General features: G+C 39.9%; 3 protein-coding genes across 15 annotated transcripts in view; 2 read left to right on the forward strand and 1 right to left on the reverse strand.

Moving 5' to 3' along the window:
- Positions 1-15,201, reverse strand: part of LOC132407370 (kynurenine--oxoglutarate transaminase 3-like) — a 108,943-nt gene extending 93,742 nt beyond the window's left edge. For 4 of the 7 annotated variants that reach the window (XM_059993754.1, XM_059993758.1, XM_059993751.1 and 1 more), the window contains exons 1-2: positions 14,688-14,826; positions 402-494 (exon numbers count right to left, since the gene is read on the reverse strand). The gene's annotated coding sequence lies outside the window, so the exon portion shown is untranslated. Of the gene's footprint in view, positions 1-401; positions 495-14,687 lie in introns of all 7 variants that reach the window. The other 3 variants (XM_059993753.1, XM_059993759.1, XM_059993755.1) reach the window with 3 other exon arrangements.
- LOC132407367 (volume-regulated anion channel subunit LRRC8A) overlaps positions 1-24,525 on the forward strand; it is a 58,943-nt gene extending 34,418 nt beyond the window's left edge. For all 5 annotated transcript variants that reach the window (XM_059993745.1, XM_059993743.1, XM_059993747.1 and 2 more), the window contains 2 exons: positions 9,320-11,483; positions 14,380-24,525. In XM_059993745.1, the coding sequence (XP_059849728.1) occupies positions 9,327-11,483; positions 14,380-14,655 (2,433 nt within the window). In that variant the 5' untranslated portion in view covers positions 9,320-9,326 and the 3' untranslated portion in view covers positions 14,656-24,525. The remainder of the gene's footprint in view (positions 1-9,319; positions 11,484-14,379) is intronic.
- Positions 18,003-25,966, forward strand: part of LOC132407369 (volume-regulated anion channel subunit LRRC8D-like) — a 30,634-nt gene continuing 22,670 nt past the window's right edge. For 2 of the 3 annotated variants that reach the window (XM_059993748.1, XM_059993749.1), the window contains exon 1: positions 18,003-18,137. The gene's annotated coding sequence lies outside the window, so the exon portion shown is untranslated. The remainder of the gene's footprint in view (positions 18,138-25,966) is intronic. The other variant, XM_059993750.1, reaches the window with a different exon arrangement.

Raw genomic sequence — 25,966 nt, forward strand, 5'->3', positions numbered from 1 at the left:
CTAATCCTATTGACCTGCACCCGAATTATAGCCCTCCATACCCCTGCCATCTATGTCCCTATCCAAATTTCTCTTAGACGTTCAAATCATACTCACATGCACCACTTGCTTTGGCACCTCATTCCACACTTTCACAATCCTCTAAGTAAAGAAGATTCCCCTCATGTTTCCCTTAAACTTTTCACCTTTCATTCTTAACCCATGCCCTCTAGTTGTAGTCCCACTCAGCCTCAGTGGAAAAGACCTGCTTGCATTTACCCTATCTATAACCCCTCATAATTTTGTGTACCTCTATCTTCTACGTTCCAAGGAATGAAGTCCTAACCTATTCTATCTTTGAGTCCTAAAACTTCAAGATGTAATTCTGACCTGTTTGTCTTTATAGCACAAATGTCACTTACTGATCAATAAGAGGCCAGGGCATATCGAAGTCCTATTTAGGATTTGTGACTGGAGTTGAGCATTGTGCAGTCATAATTGAGGACTTCTCCATCCTGTAAAGGAGAGAATGCTGTTGATAAAGCATAACCATGATAGATCTTCAGTTCCATAATCTTCTATGGGAGAAATATCAATTGGCTTTTAGCTTGCTTTGAAATTCACCTATTGCGAAAAAGGGAGGTCCTCAACATTTTAAAGAGTATTTGTTTAACGGTTTTGATAACTCTGTTTTGAAGCAGTTTTAAAGATGTGCCTTTTCATTAATCATGTCCTTCACTTTTAAAAGTTCCCTGGGTTACCTGAGAATTCATTTGAAAATAATCATTTCCTGCCTCATTATGTCTGCATCAGCCATGTTTTCCTTCACTAATGGACCAGCTTGAATGTAATGACGTTTTGTATGTCACACTCAGCAGATTAAGACAGATTCCAAGCAGTATATCCTAATTGCTTTTTAACTCTAGGTGTCCTTTTTGATTCAGATTTATTCTATAATGTACAACTGATACATGTAGGATTTACATAAAACTTGATAAGACAAAGTAATAGTTCAGAAATTATCTGTTTAGAACAGAGATAAGGAGGGATTTCTTTAGCCAGAGAGTGGTGAATCTGTGGAATTCGTTGCCACAGATGGCAGTGGAGGCCAAGTCATTGGGTATATTTAAAGCAGAGGTTGATAGGTTCTTGATATAGTCACTGTGTCAAATTATGGGGAGAAGCTAAAAGGATGAAGTTGAGAGGGATAATAAATCAGAGATAATGGAATGCTGGAGTAAATTCGATGGGCTGAATGGCCTAATCTATGTCTTGTGGTCATCTTGTTCTATTAAAAAGTTGTGGTAATGCAATTGTTCAACTCCAATAGTTTGTAACAGGCTTCTTACAAATCTGTAGTTTAATTTCTATTTTCCAATGACCTTAGGAGGAGGGAATGCTATCCATTTTGTAAATTGAGGTTTACTGCAGTGAAAAAAATCCTTTCATTCAATAAACATCAAAACATACAGTAAAATGTGTTGTTTATGTCAACAATCAACACAGTCTGAGGATGAACTGGAGACTACTTACAAGTGTTGCCACGCTTCCACTGCCCACTGGCATGCTCACAATTTAATAATCCTAGCTTGCATATTTCTGGAATATGGGAGGAAACTGGCGCAGTCAAGGAGAGAACATACAGGCAACTATGGGAATTGAACCCTGATCCTCTTTGAGTTTCTATCAACAGGCAGGAGACTCCAAAGCATAAATACAGGACTTGTCATGATGGGAAACAGTTACTTCCCTCAAGCCAAAAGGTTTCTGAACTCCCAACTACATCACATTCGAAGTGTGACTGATTATTCTGTATCTGACAATATTTAATTTATGCACTTTAATTTGTTTATTTATGCATTTATATTTATTTATATTTATGTTTATATAATCCATCTGTAGATTTTATCCTTACTTTCATAAGTTATTGTGTGTTAGATGGGTGTTATGTGTACTACTGTGCTTTATATCCTGGTCCAGGAAAACATTCTCATTTGACAGTATATATGTACTGTACATAGTTAAGTAACTTTACTTTATTGTCACCAAACAATTGATACTAGAGTGTATAATCATCACAGCGATATTTGATTCTGTGCTCCGTGCTCCCTGAAGTACAAATCGAAGTAAATATAATAAAAATTTAAATTATAAATCATAATTAGAAAATAGAAAAGGGAAAGTAAGGTAGTGCAAGTCAGGTCCAGATATTTGGAAGGTACGGCCCAGATCCAGGTCAGGATCTGTTCAGCAGTCTTATCACAGTTGAAAAGAAGCTGTTCCCAAATCTGGCCATACGAATCTTCAAGCTCCTGAACCTTTTCCTGGAGGGAAGAGGGACAACAAGTGTGTTGGCTGGGTGGGTCGTGTCCTTGATTATCCTGGCAGCACTGCTCCGACAGCGTGCAGTGTAAAGTGAGTCCAAGGATGGAAGATTGATTTGTGTGATGTACTGGGCTATGTTCACGATCTTCTGCAGCTTCTTCCGGTCTTGGACAGGACAACTTCCATACCAGGTTGTGATGCACCCAAGAAGAATGCTTTCTACGGTGCATCTATAAAAATTAGTGAGGGGTTTAGGGGACAGGCCAAATTTCTTCAGCTTTCTCAGGAAGTAAAGGTGCTGGTGGGCCTTCTTGGCAGTGGACTCTGCTTGGTTAAACCAAGTCAGGTCATTTGTGATATTCAGTCCGAGGAACTTAAAGCTTTTGACCTGTTCCACCTGCGCACCACCAATGTCAGACAGACATGCTTTATTGATCCCAAAAGGAAATTGGGTTTCGTTACAGTCGCACCAACCAAGAATAATGTAGAAATATAGCAATATAAAACCATAAATAATTAAATAATAATAAGTAAATTATTCCAAGTGGAAATAAGTCCAGGACCAGCTTATTGGCTCAGGGTGTCTGACACTCTGAGGGAGGAGTTGTAAAGTTTGATGGCCACAGGCAGGAGTGACTTCCTGTGACGCTCAGTGTTGCATCTCGGTGGAATGAGTCTCTGGCTGAATGTACTCCTGTCCCTAACCAGTACATTATGGAGTGGATGGGAATCATTGTCCAAGATGGCATGCAACTTGGACAGCATCCTCTTTTCAGACACCACCATCAGAGAGTCCAGTTCCACTCCCACAACATCACTCACCTTACGAATGAGTTTGTTGATTCTGCTGGTGTCTGCTATCCTCAGCAAATATGATAGCACTGGCCACCACAGACTTGTAGAACATCCTCAGCATCATCCGTCAGGTGTTAAGGGACCTCAGTCTCCTCAGGAAGTAGAGAGGGCTCTGACCCTTCTTGTAGACAGCCTCAGTGTTCTTTGACCAGTCCAGTTTATTGTCCATTCGTATCCCCAGGTATTTGTAATCCTCCACCATGTCCACACTGACCCCTTGGATGGAAACAGGGGTCACCGGTGCCTTAGCCCTCCTCAGGTCCACCACCAGCTCCTTAGTCTTTTTCACATTAAGCTGCAGATGATTCTGCTCACACCTTGTGACAAAGTTTCCCACCGTAGCCCTGTACTCTGCCTCATCTCCCTTGCTGATGCATCCAACTATGGCAGAGTCATCAGAAAACTTCTGAAGATGGCAAGACTGTGCAGTAGTTGAAGTCCGAGGTGTAGATGGTGAAGAGAAAGGAAGACAGGACAGTCCCCTGTGGAGTCCCAGTGCTGCTGACCACTCTGTCTGACACACAGTGTTGCATGCACATGTAGATGGGGTCGTGAGGTCCACTACTCCTTCTGAAGTCAATAACCAATTCCTTCATCTTGCTGACGTTGAGGGATAGGTTGTTGTCTTCACACCATGCCACCAGGTTCTTAATTTCCTCTCTACTCAGACTCATCATTACCCAAGATACAGCCTACAATTGTGGTGTCATCAGCAAACTTGTATATTGTGTTCAATGGAAACTTGGCCTCACAATCATGGGTGTACAGTGAGTACAGCAGGGGCCTGAGTAGACTTGACTTGATTGGTGCTGTAAAGTGTTACGCCAACTGCTACGCTATCATGCCATCCCACTCTTTCATGCGATTTACACAATAAGTAATGCCTACAGTAATGTTATTCCAAATGAACGTCACTCTGCAGATTGAATTCTAGTGTAGCACAATTATAGTGTAGATTGATTTGAAAAATTAATACATTTTCTATCATATAATCTTGATTATAATGGTACTTCACCATTGGATTAAATGGTACATACCAGGTTTTGTCACAAGGCTTTTAATGTAGTCAGAGGACTCAACAGCCAAAAGTTTCACTGCACTTTCAGCTCAAGATCATTCTATTCCTTTAAAACAATGTGATTATTGTGGTCAGTCATGGGTTGCAGATAATTTGATTTCTGTAGTAGTTGAGATGTTTATGAAGCTTCTTATATGTCATATAGGTTGTCAGAATGGAAGGATAAGAACTTTACTTAAGAAAAGGCGATTAGTTTGACTAGGCATTTGATTACTAATTAGCATTGTTCAGCAAAACATTGTGGGCTCTTCTGTGTCTGAATGATAGCTAAATTGTGATGGATATGAAATGAGCTATACAGGTAGTCCCCGAGTTATGAACGTCTGACTTACGAACCGAGGAAGGAGAACGCTGTCCCCCATTTTAAGTCGTTGCCGTTGACATTGTGTTGAGTATTTAACTTTGTATTTGGCTTAAATTTTTCTAAATAAGATTCACCCTGACCCCCCCCCCCCCCGCGCCGTACCAGTTGGCTCGTAGCACAGTGAGATCAGCGCCAGGTTCAAGAACGAAGGGAAGGTTCCCAAGTTCGATCTAGTGACAGACTGCTCCCGTGCCAGGTTGATGTCAAGCTCACAACTCTACCTCGTAAACAAAAATACTGCCACCTCCAGTTTAAATTCCTACACAGAATGTTGTGGAGGATCAAATACCCAAACAAAGCACAGCACCCACTTGTCGCCTGTCTCAGTGCGGTGGAGTTTAGGACCCGGGGAATTAAGTGCGGTGGTCCTTAAGACCCAGTGGATCTCGGGAGCCGGCGTAGGTTGGGACCCGCCGCTCGCAGTGTTTATGTTCCATTGACGGGAAGCGATTGCGATCGAAAATAAAGTGGAAATAATAAAGCGTTTGGAAAGAGGTGAAATGCCATTGGTCATTGGAAAAGCATTAGACTACAGTTGGTCAACGTTCGGAACAATTTTAAAGGGTAATGGATAAAGTGAGAATAATGAAGCATGTGAAAGGCCCTGCCCCGATGAAAGCTACAATTATTACTAAGCAACACAGTGGTTTAATTATTGGAATATATACGTTTCTTAAGCATTTTATATGCATAAGAAAGGTGAAATATATACAAGTAGTCCCTGGGTTACGTATGAGTTCCGTTCCTGAGTCCGTCTTTAAGTCGGATTTGTAAGTACGTCGGAACAAGTACATCCAGTATTATTTAGCGTCAATTAGTAAAACGTTTGTCTTAGTATATATTTTACCTTTCTATGCATATAAAACACAAGAAACGTATGTATTCCAATAATTAAACCACTGCGTTTCTTAATAATAATTGTAGCTTTCATCGGGGCAGGCCCTTTCACATGCTCCATTATTCTCAATTTATCCCTTATCCTTTAAAATTGTTCCAATCGTTGACCGACTGTAGCATAACGCTTTTCCAATGATTGATGGCGTTTGACAAGGTCCCACACAGGAGATTTGTGTGCAAACCTAAAGCACACGGTATTGGGGGTATGGTATTGATGTGGATAGAGAATTGGTTGGCAGACTGGAAGCAAAGAGTGGGAGTAAACGGGACCTTTTCAGAATGGCAGGCAGTGACTAGTGGGGTACCGCAAGGCTCAGTGCTGGGACCCCAGTTGTTTACAATATATATTAATGATTTAGACGAGGGAATTAAATGCAGCATCTCCAAGTTTGCGGATGACACGAAGCTGGGCGGCGGTGTTAGCTGTGAGGAGAATGCTAAGAGGGTGCAGGGTGACTTGGATAGGTTAGGTGAGTGGGCAAATTCATGGCAGATGCAATTTAATGTGGATAAATGTGAGGTTATCCACTTTGGTTGCAAGAACAGGAAAACAGATTATTATCTGAACAGTGGCTGATTAGGAAAAGGGGAGGTGCAACGAGACCTGGGTGTCATTGTACACCAGTCATTGAAGGTGGGCATGCAGGTACAGCAGGTGGTGAAAAAGGCAAATGGTATGTTGGCATTCATAGCAAAAAGATTTGAGTACAAGATGCAGTTGTACATCTTGGTGAGACCGCACCTAGAATATTGTGTGCGGTTTTGGCCCCCTAATCTGAGGAAAGACATTCTGGCCATAGAGGGAGTACAAAGAAGGTTCACCAGTTTGACTTTCTTATGAAGAAAGACTGGATCGACTAGGCTTATACTCACTGGAATTTAGAAGATTGGGGGGGGATCTTATTGAAACATATAAAATTCTAAAGGGATTGGACAGGCTAGATGCAGGAAGATTTTTTCCGATGTTGGGTTAAGTCCAGAACGAGGGGTCACAGTTTAAGGATAAAGGGGAAGCCTTTTAGGACCGAGATGAGGAAAAACTTCTTCACACAGAGTGGTGAATCTGTGGAATTCTCTGCCACAGTAAACAGTTGAGGCCGGTTCATTGGCTATATTTAAGAGGAAGTTAGATATGGCCCTTGTGGCTAAAGGGATTGGGGGGTATGGAGAGAAAGCAGGTACAGGGTTCTGAGTTGGATGATCAGCCATGATCATACTGAATGGCGGTGCAGGCTCGAAGGGCCAAATGGCATACTCCTGCACCTATTTTCTGTGTTTCTATGTTTCCACCTTATTTTCAATCGCGATCGCTTCCCGTCAATGGAACAGAAACACTGTGGGCGGCAGGTCCCGAGCTGCACCGGCTCCCGAGGTCCACTGGGTCCTAAGGACTGAATTTCCCCAGGTCCGAAACTCCACCGCACTGAGCTAGGTTAAATGGGACAAGTGGGGGCTGTGATGGGTTTGGGTATTTGATCCTCCCACAATACTCCACGTGGGAATTTAAACTGGAGGTGGCAGTGGGGTTTTTTTACGAGGTCAAGTTGCGAGCTCGACATCAACCCGACAGGGATGGTACTGGAGTCACTGGATCGACATCAACCCAGGACGGGAGCGGTCTGTCACTAAATCAAACTCAGGAACCTCTGTTCTTGAGCTCAGTGCTGATCTCACGGCGCCACCAGCCGACCGGAACGGGGGGGAGGGGTGTGAAAGCAGGGTCAGGGTGAATATTACTAAGAAACATTTAAGCCAAATACAAAGTTAAACAAACGCCCATCACAGTGTCAACGGCAATGACTCAAAATGGCAGATGACATTCTCTTTCCTTGGTTTGTAAGTACGAGTTGTCCGTAAGTCGGACATTCGTAACTCGGGGACTACCTGTACTATATACTAAGACAAACGTTTGACTAACTGACACTAAATAATACCGGATGTATTTGTTCCGACTTACGTACAAATCTGACTTAAAGATGGACTCAGAAATGGAACTCAAGTCAAGTCAACTTTTATTGTCATTTCGACCATAACTGCTGGTACAGTGCATAGTAAAAATGAGTCAATGTTTTTCAGGACCATGGTGTTACATGACACAGTACAAAAAACTAGACTGAACTATGTAATAATTAAAAAAAAACAGAGAAAGCTACCCTAGACTACAGACCTACACTGGACTGCATAAAGTGCACAAAAACAGTGCAGGCATTACAATAACTAATAAACAGGACAGTAGGGCAAGGTGTCAGTCCAGGCTTCGGGTATTAAGGAGTCTGATAGCTTGGGGGAAGAAACTGTTACATAGTCCGGTCGAGAGAGCCCGAATGCTTTGGAGCCTTTTCCCAGACAGCAGGAGGGAGAAGAGATTGTATGAGGGGTGCATGGGGTCCTTCATAATGCTGTTTCCTTTGCGGATGCAGTGTGTAGTGTAAATGTCCGTGATGGCAGGAAGAGAGACCCTGATGATCTTCTCAGCTGACCTCACTATCCGCTGCAGGGTCTTGTGATCAGAGACGGGGCAATTTCTGAACCAGGCAGTGATGCAGCTGCTCAGGATGCCTCCGTACAACCCCTGTAGAATGTGATGAGGATGGGGGAGTGGGAGATGGACTTTCCTCAGCCTTAGCAAAAAGTAGAGACGCTGCTGGGCTTTCTTTGCTATGGAGCTGGTGTTGAGGGACCAGGTGAGATTCTCCGTCAGGTGAACACCAAGAAATTTGGTGCTGTTTACGATCTCTACCGAGGAGCCGTCGATGTTCGGTGGGGAGTGGTTGCTCCGTGCCCTCCTGAAGTCAACAACCATCTCTTCTGTTTTGTTCACATTAAGAGACAGGTTGTTGGCTGTGCACCAGTCCGTTAGCCACTGCACCTCCTCTCTGTAAGCTGACTCATCGTTCTTGCTGATGAGACCCACCATGGTTGTGTCATCGGCGAACTTGATGATGAGGTTCGAGCTGTGTGTTGCGGCACAGTCGTGGGTCAGCAGAGTGAACAGCAGTGGACTGAGCACACAACCCTGGAGAGCCCCCGTGCTCAGTGTATGTAACTCGTACATAACCCGGGGACTACCTGTATACTGTTATTGTGTTACATATATAAAATCTATTACTGAGAACTTCATTACTGGAAAAATATATTGGCCTTATATTATTATATATTAATAGAGAATGTGAGTAAAAGGATAGGGCTGTCTCGTTGCAATCGTATAAAGGAATCTTAGTGAGATTACACCAAGAGTATCAAGTAAGGTTTTTTTTTAGGTTGAAGAGTGGGCTAGAGGAGCCAGTGATTACTGTTCCAGTTTATAATGTTCTAATATTTCTCAGCTTGCTTCCAGTAGCACAAGGAACAGGCCTTTAGAATTATTACTGCTCTGTATACAATTAAAAGTAATCTTTCTAGCTTTCCGTGTGGATGTACAGTAGCACAGCTAGAGCAGTTACAACTTCATAGCTCCAGGTCGAAACTCGATTACCAGTGTTACTTGTGTGGAGTTTGTGCATTCTCATTATAGCCAGATAGGTCTCACCCAGGTGGTCCAGTTTCCATCCACCACCCAAAAATGGGCAGTTTAATCGGCCGCTGTAAAGTTGTCTCTGGTGTGTACGGATGATAAAAAAGTGGGCAGAGTAGATTACAGGGAAAATTATTGGGGAATCTGATGGGCCAATGAGCTGCTATATGGTGGCCAAAATGTGTCAAACAGAAATACAGAAATAATCTAAGTTTTTAAGAGTAATGTAAAGCTGTACGATGTCCATAATTAATTTTCTAGTTAGTAATAAGAATACCTAACATAATTTATTTCTGTTAATTTCTAGTTGCGTGATGATTCCAGTAACGGAACTGCGATATTTTGCCGACACCCAGCCTGCTTACCGCATCTTGAAGCCATGGTGGGACGTATTTACGGACTACATCTCCATCGTAATGCTTATGATAGCAGTGTTCGGGGGCACATTGCAGGTCACACAAGACAAAATGATCTGTTTACCCTGCAAATGGGTTTCGAACAATACATGTCTAGAACCTGCACAGCCGCCAATAACAGATTATCCAAATGGATCCTTCCCTCGGCCTTCAGACATTCCCCCGTTTTCCGACGAGCCCACAGGCATCCAATATGACTTGGATCGGCACCAGTACAATTATGTGGATGCAGTGTGCTATGAAACTAAACTTCACTGGTTTGCAAAATACTTCCCATACCTTGTACTTCTGCACACACTAGTATTCTTAGTGTGTAGTAATTTCTGGTTCAAATATCCTCGGACGAGTTCAAAGCTAGAACATTTTGTATCTATCCTCCTTAAATGCTTTGACTCACCATGGACAACACGAGCACTATCCGAAACTGTGGTTGAGGAAAGTGACCCAAAGCAGTCATTTGTTAAAATGAATGGCTCAATGGCAAAGAAATCTTCTTCCACAAGTGAGGACGTGGAGGCCAGCGTACCCATGTTGCAGAGAACAAAATCACGCATTGAACAGGGGATAGTTGATCGCTCAGAGACAGGAGTACTGGATAAAAAGGAAGGAGAGCAAGCTAAGGCCCTTTTTGAAAAAGTAAAGAAATTCCGCACTCATGTGGAGGAAGGCGATATAGTTTACCAACTCTACATGAGACAAACTATTATCAAAGTAATCAAATTCGCACTTATTATTAGTTACTCACTTTATTATGTTGATGATATAAAATTTGATGTGTCTTGTATTGTGGAGATTCAGAACCTTACAGGATACCGCGTGTATCAGTGTGCTCATCCATTAGCCACCTTGTTTAAAATCCTGGCATCATTTTATATTAGTTTAGTGATTGTTTATGGACTCATTTGCATGTACACGCTTTGGTGGATGCTCCGGCGTTCATTGAAGAAATATTCATTTGAGTCCATCAGGGAGGAGAGTAGCTATAGTGATATTCCTGATGTTAAGAATGACTTTGCTTTCATGCTGCACCTGATTGATCAGTATGATCCACTGTACTCGAAACGTTTTGCTGTGTTTTTGTCTGAGGTCAGTGAGAACAAGTTGCGGCAGCTCAATCTGAATAATGAGTGGACCCTGGAAAAACTCCGGCAGAGGATCATGAAAAACTCCCAAGATAAACTGGAACTTCACCTCTTCATGCTGAGTGGAATTCCAGACACCATATTTGACCTGACTGAATTGGAAGTGCTCAAACTAGAGATGATCCTGGACGTCACCATTCCCCCAATCATTGCCCAGCTTGCCAACCTCAAAGAACTCTGGTTGTACCACACACCAGCAAAGATTGAGGCACCAGCTCTAGCCTTCTTGCGCGAGCACCTGAAGTCATTGCACATCAAGTTTACAGACATCAAAGAAATACCCCTGTGGATCTACAGCCTGAAGAACCTTGAAGAGCTTCATCTAACTGGGAATCTGAGTGCAGAAAATAACCGCTACATTGTGATTGATGGCTTGCGGGATCTCAAATGTCTCAAAGTTTTGAGGCTAAAGAGCAACTTGACTAAGCTGCCGCAGGTTGTTACAGATGTTGGTGTTCATCTACAGAAATTGTCGATCAACAACGAGGGTACCAAACTCATGGTCCTCAATAGTCTGAAGAAGATGGTTAATCTGACAGAATTGGAGTTGATTCGCTGTGATTTAGAACGAATCCCACACTCGATCTTCAGTCTCCATAACTTGCAGGAGATCGATCTCAAAGACAACAACTTGAAGACGATTGAGGAAATAATCAGTTTCCAGCACTTACGGCGCCTGGTCTGCCTTAAGCTGTGGTATAACCACATTGCCTACATCCCTATTCAGATTGGCACTTTGAACAACATGGAAAGGCTCTACCTGAACCGAAACAAAATTGAAAAGATTCCCACACAGCTCTTCTACTGCCGCAAATTGCGGTATTTGGATTTGAGTCATAACAACCTAACCTCCATTCCACAGGACATTGGTTATCTACAGAATCTGCAATATTTTGCAGTCACTGCGAACAGAGTGAGTATGCATATTCAATTTTTCTCTCTTTTACATTTTTATCCATTTGCCTTCCTCTGCCTCTTATTAATATTGTTTTTCAAATAGCCATATTAATCAGTGTAAACATCTTTGTGGGTATTCATAATATTTTCTGCTTGTCTCATAAATATATTTGCGATACAGATTTTCTGTCATTAAATTGACACACAAAGGTAATTATTGAGAGTTGACATGAGGAAATCTGCAGATGCTGGAAATTCAAACAACAACACACACAAAATGGCCTGAAACGTCAACACCGCTTCTCCCTATAGATGCTACCTAGCCTGCTGTGTTCTACCAGCATTTTGTGTGTGTTATTGAGAGTTGACCTCTGATACCTTGAGTTCAAGTTTTGATATGCAGTTACTGTTAAGGCCTGCTATTGTTTGCCTTGAAGCAACCTTAGTGTACGTGAAGAACTGAAAAGACATCATGGATGTTTCCTCTCAGGCTTTCAGTGGCTGTTGTGCCTTACAGTTACTATGCACTTCACTCAGACCTGGTACATTTTTAAACAATTCTGCAGATGCTGAAAATCCAGAGCAACACAGGAAATGCTGGAGGAACTCAGCAAGCTAGGTAGCACCTATGGAGGGGAATAATAAAAGAATGAAGGGTCGCAGCCCGATACATTTAGCCTGACCTGCTGAGTTCCTGTAGCACTTTTTGTGTTTCCCTGATATATGTTTGATTTGATTACTGCAGATGGTAGCCAGAGCTATGATTAAATCAGTTCATTACTTCTATGTTTTTATGTAAATTGTGACGTTGAGTCTATTACCAACTTCTGGCAGACAGTCTCAACCGTTTCATTCCCTCTGCAGCCCTTTTTCTCATGTACTCATTAACTCTCAGTTGGTACTTTTTGCCTACACTAAGGGCAATCTGCAGTAACTAATTATGCAAAGATGGAATGGCTGGGAAAATTGAAGCCCACCACTTACAAAGAGAATCTTCAAGATCCATGTACCTAAGGTCAGGACTGAACCCAAAACTCCAGGGCTCAAGGCACTTACTGCCTTGTGACTCATGGTCATTATAACACAGCAACTAGCCCTTCAGCCCAACTCATCCCTGCTGGTCAAAAGCTATTACTAAGCCAAAGTGTTTGCCTGCATTTGGTCCATGTCTTCTAAACCTTTCTGATGCATGATGCTGTCCAAATCTTTTAAAAACGTAATTGTACCAGCCTTCAGCGCTTGCTCTAGTTTATTGTATCTACCGCTCTTGCTTGAGCCTTGGTTCCCCTATAAACCTTTCCCTCACAGCTTCAACCTATGTCTTCTAGTTTTAGACTCCCCTACCCTGGGAAAAAGGACCGTGACCATCACCTTACCTATGTCACACTCATGATTTTCTGAACCTCTCTAAGGTCACCCCTCAGACTCCAGTGCTACAAAGAAAACACATCCAAATTTGAAAGCCTAGATAGAGTGAGCATGGAGAGGACATTTCCTGTAGTCGGGGAGTCTATGATCAGAGAGCACAACCTCAGAATACAAGGACGTCCCTCTAGAGCAGAGATCTGTGGAATTCATTGCCACAGATGGCTGTGGAGACTAAATCATTATATTTAAAACAGAGATTAGTAGGTTTTAGATTATTCAGGGCATCTAAAGTTAAGGGGAAAAGGCAGGAGAATCTATTTGAGAGGGAAAATAAATCAGTCATGATGAAATAGCAGAGCAGACTCTGGGTCAAATGGCCTAATTCTACTCTTAGCAACACATACAGAATGCTGGAAGAACTTCAACAGGCCAGGCAGCATCTATGGAAAAGAGTACAGCCGATATTTTGGGTCGAGACGTTGACTGTATTCTTTTCCATAGATGCTGCTGGCCTGCTGAGTTCCTTCAGCATTTTGTGTGTGTGTTGCTTGGATTTCCAGCATCTGTAGATTTTCTTTTGTTTGTAATTCTACTCCTATGTTTTATAGTGTTATCTGTCCTTATGACAGTTTGCCTTCAGATTAAAGGTTAATCTTTTGTTTTTAAAACATTAAGCCATTATGTGATATTAACTGGTGTTGCAATTACAGTCGGCCCTCCTTATCCGCGAATTCCCCATGTGCGAATTCAACCAACCACGAATCGCAAAAACCCGGAAGTGCTCTTCCAGCACTTGTTGTTGGAGCATGTACAGACTTTTTTTTCTTGTCATTATTCCCTAAACAATGCAGTATAACAACCATTTTACATAGCATTTACATTGTATTAGGTATTATAGGTAATCTAGAGATGATTTAAAGTATACGGGAGGATGTGCGTAGGTTATCGTTTTTACACAAAGTACACTGCAGATGCTGTGGTCAAATCAACACATACAAAAGCTGGATGAACTCAGCAGGTCGGGCAGCATCCGTTGAAATGTGCAGTCAACGTTTCAGGCCAAGACAGTCCTGATGAAGGGTCTTGGCCCGAAACATTGACTGGTCATTTCAACGGATGCTGCCCAACCTGCTGAGTTCATCCAGCTTTTGTACGTGTTGATCGGTCATTGAAAAAGCATTAGGCAACATCGGTCAACGATCGGAACAATTTTAAAGGATAAAGTGAGAACGTCTGTGCCCTAATGAAAGCTACAATTATTACTAAGCAACGCAGTGGTTTAATTATTGGGTTTTGGGGTTTTGGGCTTTTGATCCTCCACATCAACCCGGCAAGGTGGAGAGCGCGCTTGGGGACAATCTGTCCTGAGTCCCGAGAACTTTGGTACCCGAATCTGGCGCTAAAACATACGTTCTTAAATGTTTTATATTCATAGAAAAGTAAAATATATTTTGAAAGTGCTTCTTAAATGCTAGCTCAGTCTAACAATTGCTGCGGCTAAAATTTTTCTTCCCTTTTCCTTTGATCCTCCTCCCGTTTTACAGATTGAAACCTTGCCACCTGAACTCTTCCAGTGTCGTAAGCTCCGGACTCTAAATCTGGGGAATAACTGCTTGCTATCACTACAGTCACGGGTTGGAGAGTTAACCAGTTTGACGCAACTGGAGCTTCGTGGAAACCGACTAGAATGCCTCCCTGTGGAGCTTGGAGAATGCAGGCTACTCAAAAGAAGTGCCCTTGTGGTGGAGGACGATCTCTTCAACACACTCCCATCAGACGTCAAAGAGCAGCTGTGCCGAGCGGACAAGGAACAAGCCTGAATTTTATTTATACCACAGAGGGAAAACTTTACCTTGCCAAGTTTTCAGCTGAATTTGCAGCCTGCAGCAACCGGAATGATGAGCAAGTTCACTGCTCTGGTTTTGCCTAGTGGAGGAGTCCAATTACTTGTTCAGCAGATCTGGTGCTGTCCAGAGGGATCAGAGCGATAGATGGAATAGAAAGCTGCCAGTAATTAAAAGAAATCACTTAAATAGCTGGATTAACTATAATTCAATTCATACTTCTGCTTTAACGAATCACAAAAAAGCTAATACGTTTATAGCCATGACATATCAAGGGACTGATATTGCCAATGTCTTTGTTATTTATTAACTATTACTGTATTAGGGGCCAGCGCTGTTATACGCCTGAGCAGGCAGTACAACCTCTGCATGAAATAATTGGTGATTTTTTTTTAAAGTCCCTTGGCCATTTTATTTTAAAAAAATGTTTTCTTCATATCAAGCTGATTGAACTGAGTTCCAGGCTTTCATTAACTTTCTGCCATTATCTTTCAGTCTGATTGAAAACACGACATGAAACTCCTGTCAAAACAGTTAGAGGGGAAGGGGAATTTTTCATATGCGCATGTTTTTCAGAGCTAGGCATTATTATGAGAAGATTGAGGATACCATTTGCATAGTTTTTTTATTTAGATGTTTTTTTAAAAAAAAACTGGAGAATTAAAGTTACAGTTTATTAAAGTTTTCAAGTCACATCTTTCATTCAAAATAAAAGATCCTAATCTGATGAAAAACTATTTACCATGACAGATACAATGTTAAAGATAATTCAAATTGTAGGATTAAAGATAACGTGAGAAATGTTTCTCTACTTGGTTTGGAGGGAGAAGTTACCATAACTCAATTGACATTTAACTCAAGAGAGTTAGATGCAACATGTTGTATCACGTGCTTCCAGGTTAGTGTTGGATTAATTGAATTAGTATTTTTGGCAAGAAGTGTAGAAAATCAGTTAAAGAGTTTAGAAATCTTCCTCTTGTTTACTGTACAAAGCCCAGTTGGAAATTTACGGGCCTTAGTTAAGTAACTAATTATTGATGAAAATTGGTATTCGGTTATGATGCCCAGAACTTTCTAACCAGCACTTCAGATCATAGGAAACTTAAGTCACAAGAGACCAGTTTACCCATTGTATTTTTACCAATCTAAAAAGCTACAATCCCATCTTCCAGCACTGGGTCACAGCTCATTGAACAAATGTGCAAGTGCTTTTTGAATGTGATGATGTTTTCAGCCTCAATTGCACTTTCACACAGAAAGTTCCAGTCCCCCTCTAATGTCTGGGTGAAAGAAAATCCTGTATCTTTCCTACTTTGAAGTTATTGCTTCCCATTTTAACCCCTATGCCATGAGAAATGGGTTCTTCTTATTTACTGAAGACTCACAGATTTTCATATACCTCAGCTGTTTCCATTATATAATCATTCATCACTGCTCAAATTTTACAGATCTACTTTCTCCAGAAGGTCTTTCCTCCATCGTGGAGACCAGAACTATATGTACTACACAAGACATGGTTTAACTAGTGTTATATGTAGTTCTGCTAAACCAGGGGTTCCTGTGGTCTCAGCTAGTAAGAGAAAACATCCAGTAAGCCTTTTTAAAACATATTATTGACCTGTCCTCCTATCTTTTGATCAGTGACTTTGTTTCTCCACAATCCCAATACCTTCCCATTGTGTACAAGTGCATTAGCTCACATTCCTCTAGATAAAAATTGCTAATTTTCTGCATGACTGACAGACCAAATGTATCTTTCTGCACTCTTAAGGTTTTCCATATTCGACAAAATAGCCTATTTTTGTATCATCCGTAGACGCTCCCTTTTCCCCTGCAGTTAAATTTGAACCATTAATATATATTACAGAAAGCAAGGTGCCAAGTGAAATTCCATTGGTAACAGCCTTCACTCACAAAAATACACATCAATCATTGCTCTTGCATTCTGGTAATTTTGGATTCAATTCACTGTTTTCGGTCGATCCCTTAAGGTTTTGTTTTTGATCAGCCTGCCATATGGGAGCTTATTAAAAACTTTGCCAAATTCCACATGGAGAGAATGGGGAAAATCACTTAAAATATTGTGCATTAAATATTTTAATGTTTTTAAATATATCCTCCTCCACTATTGTATACTATACCTTCAATATTTGTATTTTAGTGAATTATCCTTTTCGACTTGGTCAGTTGGTATTGAACTTGCATGCTGCACTGTTGTCAGTGTGTGTTTCTCCTAATGCCTAATTTATTCCCAGTTTCATTGCTTAACCCAAGGCTAAAACTGTAACTTCTTTACCACTCATCTCCTAAGACATCCTCTGTGTTTTAAGTGTTTGGAACTTACTGCTCCGTTTATCTTGTGCTTCAGCATCTGACCAGTGCTTAATGTTTTATTTTCCTCTTTTCTCTCACTATTCATATGACACCAACCCACTCTTCCAACATCCCACAATAGATGGAAAAATAAAAGTGAGAAAGATTGATTAGGCAATACTGTAACACCAGCAATTGGTAGTGTGATGAGGGTGGAAGCAAGCAGTGACAACAAAGGTATGTAGAGAACAAAGAATATGTATTAAAGCAGTTGGCCACTGAGAGAAAGATAGTGTTACAGTTTGGCTAGAATCCCATAAATCCCATTCTCACGTTTGATCGCTTTCAGTATTTTCTGATTCTATTACAGACAGTTGCTTTTATTTGCCAGTCTATCGTGCTTAAAATGCCGGTTGGCACTTCAACCATTGATTGCGCACAGAATTTCAAATGTCATGTATACATTTGAGTGAGTGGGCGTAGGAGAGTTCATGGGTGTTGGGGTGGATTTGGAAAGAGTCCATGCAGTCTTGTTAATACTGATACTGTACCCAAGTCCAGTCCAGACAAATGCAATAAAAAAGGCTACAATATATTATTAGCATTTTGGATATTTTTGTGTGGTGATACACTCATGGTACACCAAACCACTTTTAGTTGGGTACCATTTGGCAGTATCGCAAAGAGAAATATGGGTTGGGAAACTGCCATGGTGATGGTGTTCTACTGTGCATGGTTGGAGTTGGACCAAATGTTACATTATGCAATAAGACATACCTGATACAGGAGATTTCGAAAGTGATATTAGAGACATGAAATGTCCTGGCCCCCATCACTAATTTAACATAGGGGAAAAGGGGCATTGTCCAAAGCCATTTTTGTCCTCGTCTTACATTCACCCAAGAAAATAGATGTGGTAAGCTTCTAAACTGTTAATATTCAAAGAACTATTCATGTTGCAATGATCATTTACTCAATAATGTCAAAGTAGTTATTGCAGTAAGTTTTTAACAAAACTGGCCTCACACACAAGTTGGATGCTGTGTAAAATTTCATTTTTTTAAAAATTGTATTTGATGTTAAGTCTTCATTTCTGTGCCCTCAGGGGTGAATATGCCTCAATCTAGTAGCAACACTTTTCTCAGGTTCGTTATTTTGACTTCTTGAATTATTAAATGTCTAAGTGACAGTAATTTTGTTGGTTTGCTTATACATTTAATCAAAGCTGTAGAAAGTATTATCCAATGCTGTGAAATAAGCTTTATTCACAGTCTTTGTTGAAGACTACATTTCATTTTGTTTTTCTTTAAAATGTAACCAGAAATGTTAATTTGTCTTAACGGCTGTATTTTAAAGCTGCAGCATCTCAGTGGGATATCATAAGATATCTCAATAATAAATCTATCTTTTTAAATTTACCTCCTGTCAGAATAGCAAGATCTGGCATTTTTATCTAAATGTTAGGAATAAATTGCAAACTTATTCATATTCTAAATTGTTGTAATTAGTGTGTTTTTATTTGCACCACAGATCTTTTTTTTCAAATACTAAAAGTGATTATTTACACATGCCTTAATGGTGCTCTTCTTCCTTCACCTTCTGTCTCAGATTCTAAGAGCCTTAGGTTTCTCTAATGACAATTTTGTTAGCAATCAGATATTCAGAAGTCAGAATTGTCTAATCACTTCTGTTGGTATTAAAACAAAAGGATGTTGTACAAATTTACATGAAAAACATCATATTGGGACAATGTTCCTTAAAGAAAATTCTGCACAAAAACTGAACTTAAAGGGATAGTGAAAGGAAAAAAAAACTCTTACACTAACTGAAATGGTTCCCAAGCCAAATCACAATTTTAAAAAATTGTCCTTGAGATTTTTATGATGTTTTTATCTTTGGTCACAAAATTACAATTATTAATTACAAAGAAATTTCTGCTTTTATCACGTCTTTTGTGCAGCTTTATTGTCCATTTATCTGTCGCTGCTGAAGTAGAGTGAATAAGTCACAATTTTATAATATATGCAGGATCAGAACATTTAAGTCCGCCATGTCAACTATATGAAAACCTAGGTCTCAAAGCATTTAATGTTGTAAATTAGTACATAAAATAATTATCAGTTAATGTGATCTTCACTGAAAATCATATAACACCATGACTGTCACTTTATATGAAAACTCATCTCTTACCTTGGTGTTTGATATGTATTATTGCATGGTGCTGCTGCTTTGTTACACTATTGTTAACAACTGAGATGATTAAAGTGTCTATCCTCCTCTCGCCATCCCATCCGTCGATATCCAAAAAAGATGGGGGGGGGGGGGAGAATAAATTATTGACTATCTTTAATATTATTACAGATATTAGAATACTGTATATAAAATCTTGCATTTACTTAGCACCCTATTAGGTTAAAACACTAGTATTAATTTCTAAACCAAACGAGGTAAATTCCAAAGCTGATTTTTGCAGAGCAAGAATGTACGAACAGAAAAAGAGTGAATGCCTGAGCCATGGGGTTCAACTTTGGAAGCATAGACAATAAACCTTCCATTCAGCTCCTCACTTTACTTTTCTTTCTGTTAATTTCAAGTTATACAAAGTAAAATTGAATATATCAAGTTGCATGTAAATTGGCTTTCTCTGAATGTCTCTAATCTGCAGTGCATATAAACTCTTGGTTCACTTCAAGTATTTAATGAATATGCTGCATATTGTTTCCAAATGTACTAAATCTGTTTTCAAGGAAGAACTGTTGGCCAAATGAAGGGTCTCAGCCTGAAATGTCGACTGTTTAACTCTTACCATAGATGCTGCCTGACCTGCTGAGTTCTTCCAGCATTTTGTATGTGTTAACCTTTTAATGTCCATTTTTTAATCCACCAGACAATATTATTAAATCCAGCATTGGAACTAGAGGATTATGTATTAGATGTCAGAGTACTGCTAACTAAATCAAACCATTACTTTGTTCTCTGTTACTGTTTGATCCTTTTAACACTTTTTTAGTGTCTGCCCCAGTCTGACTTGCAATTGACTGCCGGAGCAAGATATTTTTGATTGATGGGTGTAATCAAGATCCAAAAGAAAACTGGTACTAAGCTGAGTTGTATAAGCATTCTAGTACTTAAGTGCGTGGAGCACTGTGGAGAAAGTCATTTTTTTTTTAATGGTGATGATGGCAGAGGAGAATTAAAAATAAAAATAGAAATCTCAAAAATAAAAAGGTACCATTGTGGGGATCCATATTACATGATACCACAACTCCAATCAGACTCTGCTCTTTAGATATACTTCAGTGAGTGATAGAATCAAATTGATAATCACTTGAAAATGGTACATAGGTGATATGAGGGTATAGTGTCTCTCTTGTTTGAGTTATTATTAGTTATTTAGCTATTGTAGTGTTAAAATACTATAATTTCTCAGTTATTACATGGCAGCATTTATTTATTGAGACAGAGCACAAAATAGGCCCTTTCTGGTCTTCAAGCCCAGCAATCCCCTGATTTAATCCTAGCCTAATTCCAAGACAATTTACAATGACCAATTAACCTACCACTGGTAGATCTTTTGGAGGAAACCAGAGCATCCGGAGAAAACCCACGCGGTCACAGGGAGAACCTACAAACTCCTTATAGCGACGGAAATTGAACCCGGGTCGCTTGTACAGTAAAGCATTCTGTTAACTGCTACACTACCATGCCACCCTGTTATGAAAAATGAATGTTATGAAAAATGAATGTTATCGATGAAATTTTCTAAAATTCATCTTGATTTTTATTCATAATTGTGCCAGCAGAAACACTATTTAAAATGGTGGACTTTTTAAATTCAATTTTTTTTTATTCCTGAATGTGCAGAGATAGTAGAGATTAACCAATTGGGATACATTAGAATAAAATTCCACAGAGGGTGGTAGGGAAACAGACAAGCAAAAACTCCAGGTTCCAGCACATATGAAGTGTAGGTGAGATTTGATTTGACATGTTACCACTGTCCTGTAGGTTGGTGACTCCCATGCACTTGCAGTCCAAGGTCCTCAGTAAAGTGTAACTGGTTTCCAGATTAGAACAGAGTTCATGTTTCTTCAACCAATGACTGTTGGTAAACCATGATAGGGGCACGCAGCCAAATCTTTTTAATATTACAACGATGTAGCTGTTCTCTGGTACAATGCAGTTTTTTGATGGACCCTAGTTCAAGGTCTCTTAGTGGGTTTTTGCTATTGCTTGCAGGGTGGGGGTGGTGCTTATGTTGGTGCAAGTGGGGGGAGGGTCGATGCTGCTGCTTGTGCATGTAAGGAGAGAAGCGGGGGCTTTGGGGTTCTGATGTTACTATGATTCATTCTGTGGGGGTTCTTGTTTCATGGATGCCTCTGCAAAGAGTATGAATTTCAAGTTGAATACTATATTCATTCTCTGATATCAAAATGAACCATTTGAATGTCTATGTACCCATTCGTTTTTTTTAAATCCAAAAGTAATTGTAGGCAATCTAAACTAAATTGTTAAAAATGTCAATGATGCTCAATAGGTTGGGCAGCATAAGTGGAATTGATTTTTCAGTTCAATAGACTTTAATTAGTATTGGAAAAAGTTAGATAGGAGACAAGCTTAAAGTTGCAGAAAAAGGTGGGAGGGAGGTGAACAGAACAAAGAACTTCTCCAGTTTTTCATTGAATGAAGTCCTAAGGGATTTCTCTCCACCACCATACTTGTTCTCTTGGTTGAATCTGTCCTCACATTAAACAAGTTATTCATCTCAATTCACTTTCACCAAATTAAAATTGGAGCTACAGTCACTTGCATGGACCCATGCTATGCATATCTTTGTGGGATCTGTGAAACAGATCTTGTTTTGATCCCACTCTCCCAAATCATTATCCATCAATGTAGTGGATAGTGATAGGGGAGAGTGGGATCTTCCAAATAACTGGTCTACTTCCAACTTTCATGCAGAGCTACAAAACATAATAACTTTTGTTGGGAATTTCCATCCCATTGTCATCTTCATAATGTTCATCTCTGACTTTCTGGGCTTCTGTCCTCATCTCAATGAATACACTAGCCACCATCTATTAAAGCCCAAACTCCCATAGCTACTTAGCATCTAGTAGGCATGGTGGTGCAGTGGTTAGTGCCACATTTCACAGCACCAGTGAACAGCAATCGGGGTTCAATTCCCACCGCTGTCTGTAAGGAGTTTATGCATTCTTCCCATGACCAGAGGGGTTTCCTTAAGCTGTTCTGATTTACTCCCACATTCCAAAGACATATGAGGATTAGTAAGCTGTGGACATGCTATATTGGTGCCAAAGCATGTTGACACTTGCAGGCTGCCCCCAGCAAATGAGTTTACTGTCACCTTCCTATTTGCTTGAACCGGCCTGGCCATTCCTTTCTGACCTCCCTCATTCACATGGTGTTTTCACCCACAGAAATTGGCACTCACTGAATTTTTTTTGTTTTTCACACCATTCTCTGTAAACTCTAGAGATGGTTATGCATTAAAATCCCAGGAGATCAGCAGTTCCTGAGATACTACAACCATCTCAGCTGGCATCAACAACCATTTTGCAGTCAAAGTCACTTAGATCTGCATGTTTTTATGCATTGAGTTGCTGCCACGTGATAGGATGATTAGATATTTTCATTAATGAGCAGATTTAACTAGTAAAGTGGCCACAGAATTCATATTATTTTTCATATTTTGGTAGACATGCTGTTTAACCCCATCATTTTATTCAAAGTTCTCCCAAAGCTTTCAGACCTTAATTGGTAATGAGTACTTGGTCCTGTTTCTTAGACTTAATGTGAACCAGGCATTGTTTCATATTAAGGTCCCTATCAAGAATTGTTGTAATGTTTCAAATTTTCTGTTGATTACACAGCACGGTCCTAACATTACAGATTTGTTGTTCATTATGTACTGTGTTGTATGACGTAGGCAATCATGGTCTTTTGATAACCATGATTGTTCTTGGAAAATTTTTCTACAAAAGTAGTTTGGCACTGCCTTCTTCTGGACAGTGTCTTTACAAGATGTGTGACCCCAGCCATTTATCAATACTCTTCAAATGTTGTCTGCCCGGCATTAGTGGTTGCATAACCAGGATTTGCAATATGCACCCGCAGCTCCACCACTGACTCCCATGGCTTCATGTGACCCTGATCAGAGGGATAAGCAGGTGCTATACCTTACCTGAAGGTGACCTGCAGGCTAGCGGAGGGAATGGGCACCTAACACTTCCTTGAGTAGAGACATAACTCCACCCTGACACCCAAATTACAGTTTAACCTAGCTGTATATTCTAAAGGCAAAACAATGCCATTGTCATCTAAAAAGTACTTTTGTGAAAATATTGGAATTATTGACAAAGCTCTTTATGTGATGGTGCACACTAAGAATACCGAAGTCTTCCAAAATTATCCAAAGTCTTAAAAAGTGTATATTGATGTATTATTTATTAATGTAATTGCCTTCCCCAACTAAATACTCCACCACTGACCCCATTTCAGTGAATAACCATTCCAATCAATTTTACTATGCTTTGTATATTTGTCTCTTGAATCTAGACATAAACTCTGAAATCAAGCACAGCTTTGATGTGTAAACCCTTCCCAAACATTTTTCTAATTACGCTGACTTCTTGTAATCCAACACATTTCGTTAAATTTTTAAATCTCATCTACAAATGCCTTCACAGCCTCACTACATTGTTGTCTGGCACCTTCCTTATTCTCTGTTCACACATTCCACTTTTAAGATGACTGAGTTTCCTCTAACATATAATGGTCTATAATTCCATTATATTACATTTAATGGTCTATAAATTACTACAAGTCCCTTATAGTAATCTACAAAATAATTCTCATAGTCTAGTTTTATAGAGCATTTCTGAAATTTAATACACCACACTGCATTTGCCATTCTCTCCAAATGATTTTTAAAAAAAGCCAGTGGTTCAAAAGTTTGTAAAAATGGATATGGGAAAGTTGGATTAAACTGTAAAAGTTGAAAAAATACTGTTGTGCTGTCAAGAGTTTAATAAGTCATAGGACATAAACAATACTACTTTTGATTATGTACAATTAGGTATAGTCATTAGTATCCTGTTTACAGAGGAACCAAGTTAATCAGGATGTCGCCAGGTTCAGCCCTTCACTGGATAAAATACACAGTACACGCTATTGTATAGGAATATTGTTGCCTCATTTTCTAACCTCATGGAGAGGATTGTCAAAGAAGGAATAAAAGTTAAAGATTTCCAGCATTAACTTGATCTCATATAGGCTGATTACTGGAACTTGTGCTGATACTCATTTGACCAGCAACGAACATTCTTGTGCATATTTAGGTGAATTTCCTGCCTTTATGAGTATTCTGATACCCAACCAGTTTAAAGATTATTCATTTTACTTGGTAGTCTTAAATGTATTAAACTATCAGAATGTAAGTCATTTGAAATTTTAACTGTGTACATTTTTTATAATAAACAAACAAACAAATAAATAAAGTCTGAAATGTTTGCTTTGACTTTTGCAATTTATTTTATTAAATCTCATAAAGCACAGTTTCAAATCCTGCAAAATTAATGCATTCATGAATGATAGCAAAATGTATTGTATTTTTCATGTGGAGAGGAACAGCGTTGATATTTCACCTTTAGCGATACAGTTCTTTTCAGTTTAAGGAAACCAATTTATCTGAAAATTGAAGTTGAGCTACATGGGACAAGGTGAACACAGATGAAGATGATTTTTTGGTACACTGGTCTACATTAGTTGGGGCATGAGTATAAAAGTGGGAGGTTAAGGTGAAGTTGAATATAATGGCCGATGAGGCTGTGCTTGCAGTATGATGTTCCGTTTTAATCACCCTGCTTTAGGAAAGATGTTAGATTTACTAGCAACTTTTTAGGGACAGAGCTATAAGGAGAAGTTGGAAAGGTTTGGATTTTATTCCATGGAGCAAAGAAGACAGAGGTGTGCTTATAGGATATATAAATTGGATGAATGCTCTCAGTCGTTTTCTCCCAGAAGCTGGGAAATCAAGAACCACAAGGCATAGTTTTAAGGTGCATGGAACAAACTATGTTGTGTATATAGAATGAGCTGCCAGAGAAGGTAGTTGAGGTATGTACAATAAGAACTTTTAAAAAGCAATTTGCATAGGTATGTGAAATGGGAAGTGAGAGTTGATATTGGACCACTGGAAAATGATGCTGGTGAGCTAGTAGTGAGGGATGAAAAATAGCAGATGAACTTAATGGGTACTTTGCATCTGTCTTCACTGTGGAAGACACCAGCAGTGTGAGTGTGAGGGAGAAGTAGTGAGTGCAATTACTATTACAAAGGAAAAAGTGCTAGGCAAACTCAAAGGTCTTAAAGTGGATAAGTCACCTGGGCCAGATGGACTGCATTCCAGGGTCCTGAGAGAGGTTGCTGAAGAGATAACGGATGCAATGGTAATGATCTTTCAAGAATCACTTGATCCTGGAAGATTGCAAATGTCACTCCACTCCTTAAGGAGGGAGGAAGACAAAAGATAGGAAATTATAGGCCAGTTAGCCTAACCTCAGTGGTTGGGAAAGTGTTAGAGTCTATTATTAAGGCTAAGTTTTTGAGATATTTGGAGACTAATGATAAAATAAATCAAAATCAGCATGGTTTTTGTAAAAGGAAATCTTTCCTGACAAATCTATTAGAGTTCTTTGAGGAAGTGACAAGCAGGGTTGACAAAGGAGAAGCAGTGGCTGTCATTTACTTGAATTTTCAGAAGGCATTTGATAAGGTGCCACACATGTGGCTGCTTAACAAGATAAAATCCTATGGCATTACAGGAAAGACACTGGCATGGACAGCAGAATGGTTGGCAGGCAGGAGGCAGTGAGTGGGAATAAAGCAGGCTTTTTCTGGTTGGCTGCCAGTGATCTGTGGTGTTCCTCAGGAGTCAGTATTGGGACTGCTG

This window comes from Hypanus sabinus, chromosome 18 (genome assembly GCF_030144855.1).
Source record: "Hypanus sabinus isolate sHypSab1 chromosome 18, sHypSab1.hap1, whole genome shotgun sequence".
NCBI classification, from domain to species: domain Eukaryota; kingdom Metazoa; phylum Chordata; class Chondrichthyes; order Myliobatiformes; family Dasyatidae; genus Hypanus; species Hypanus sabinus.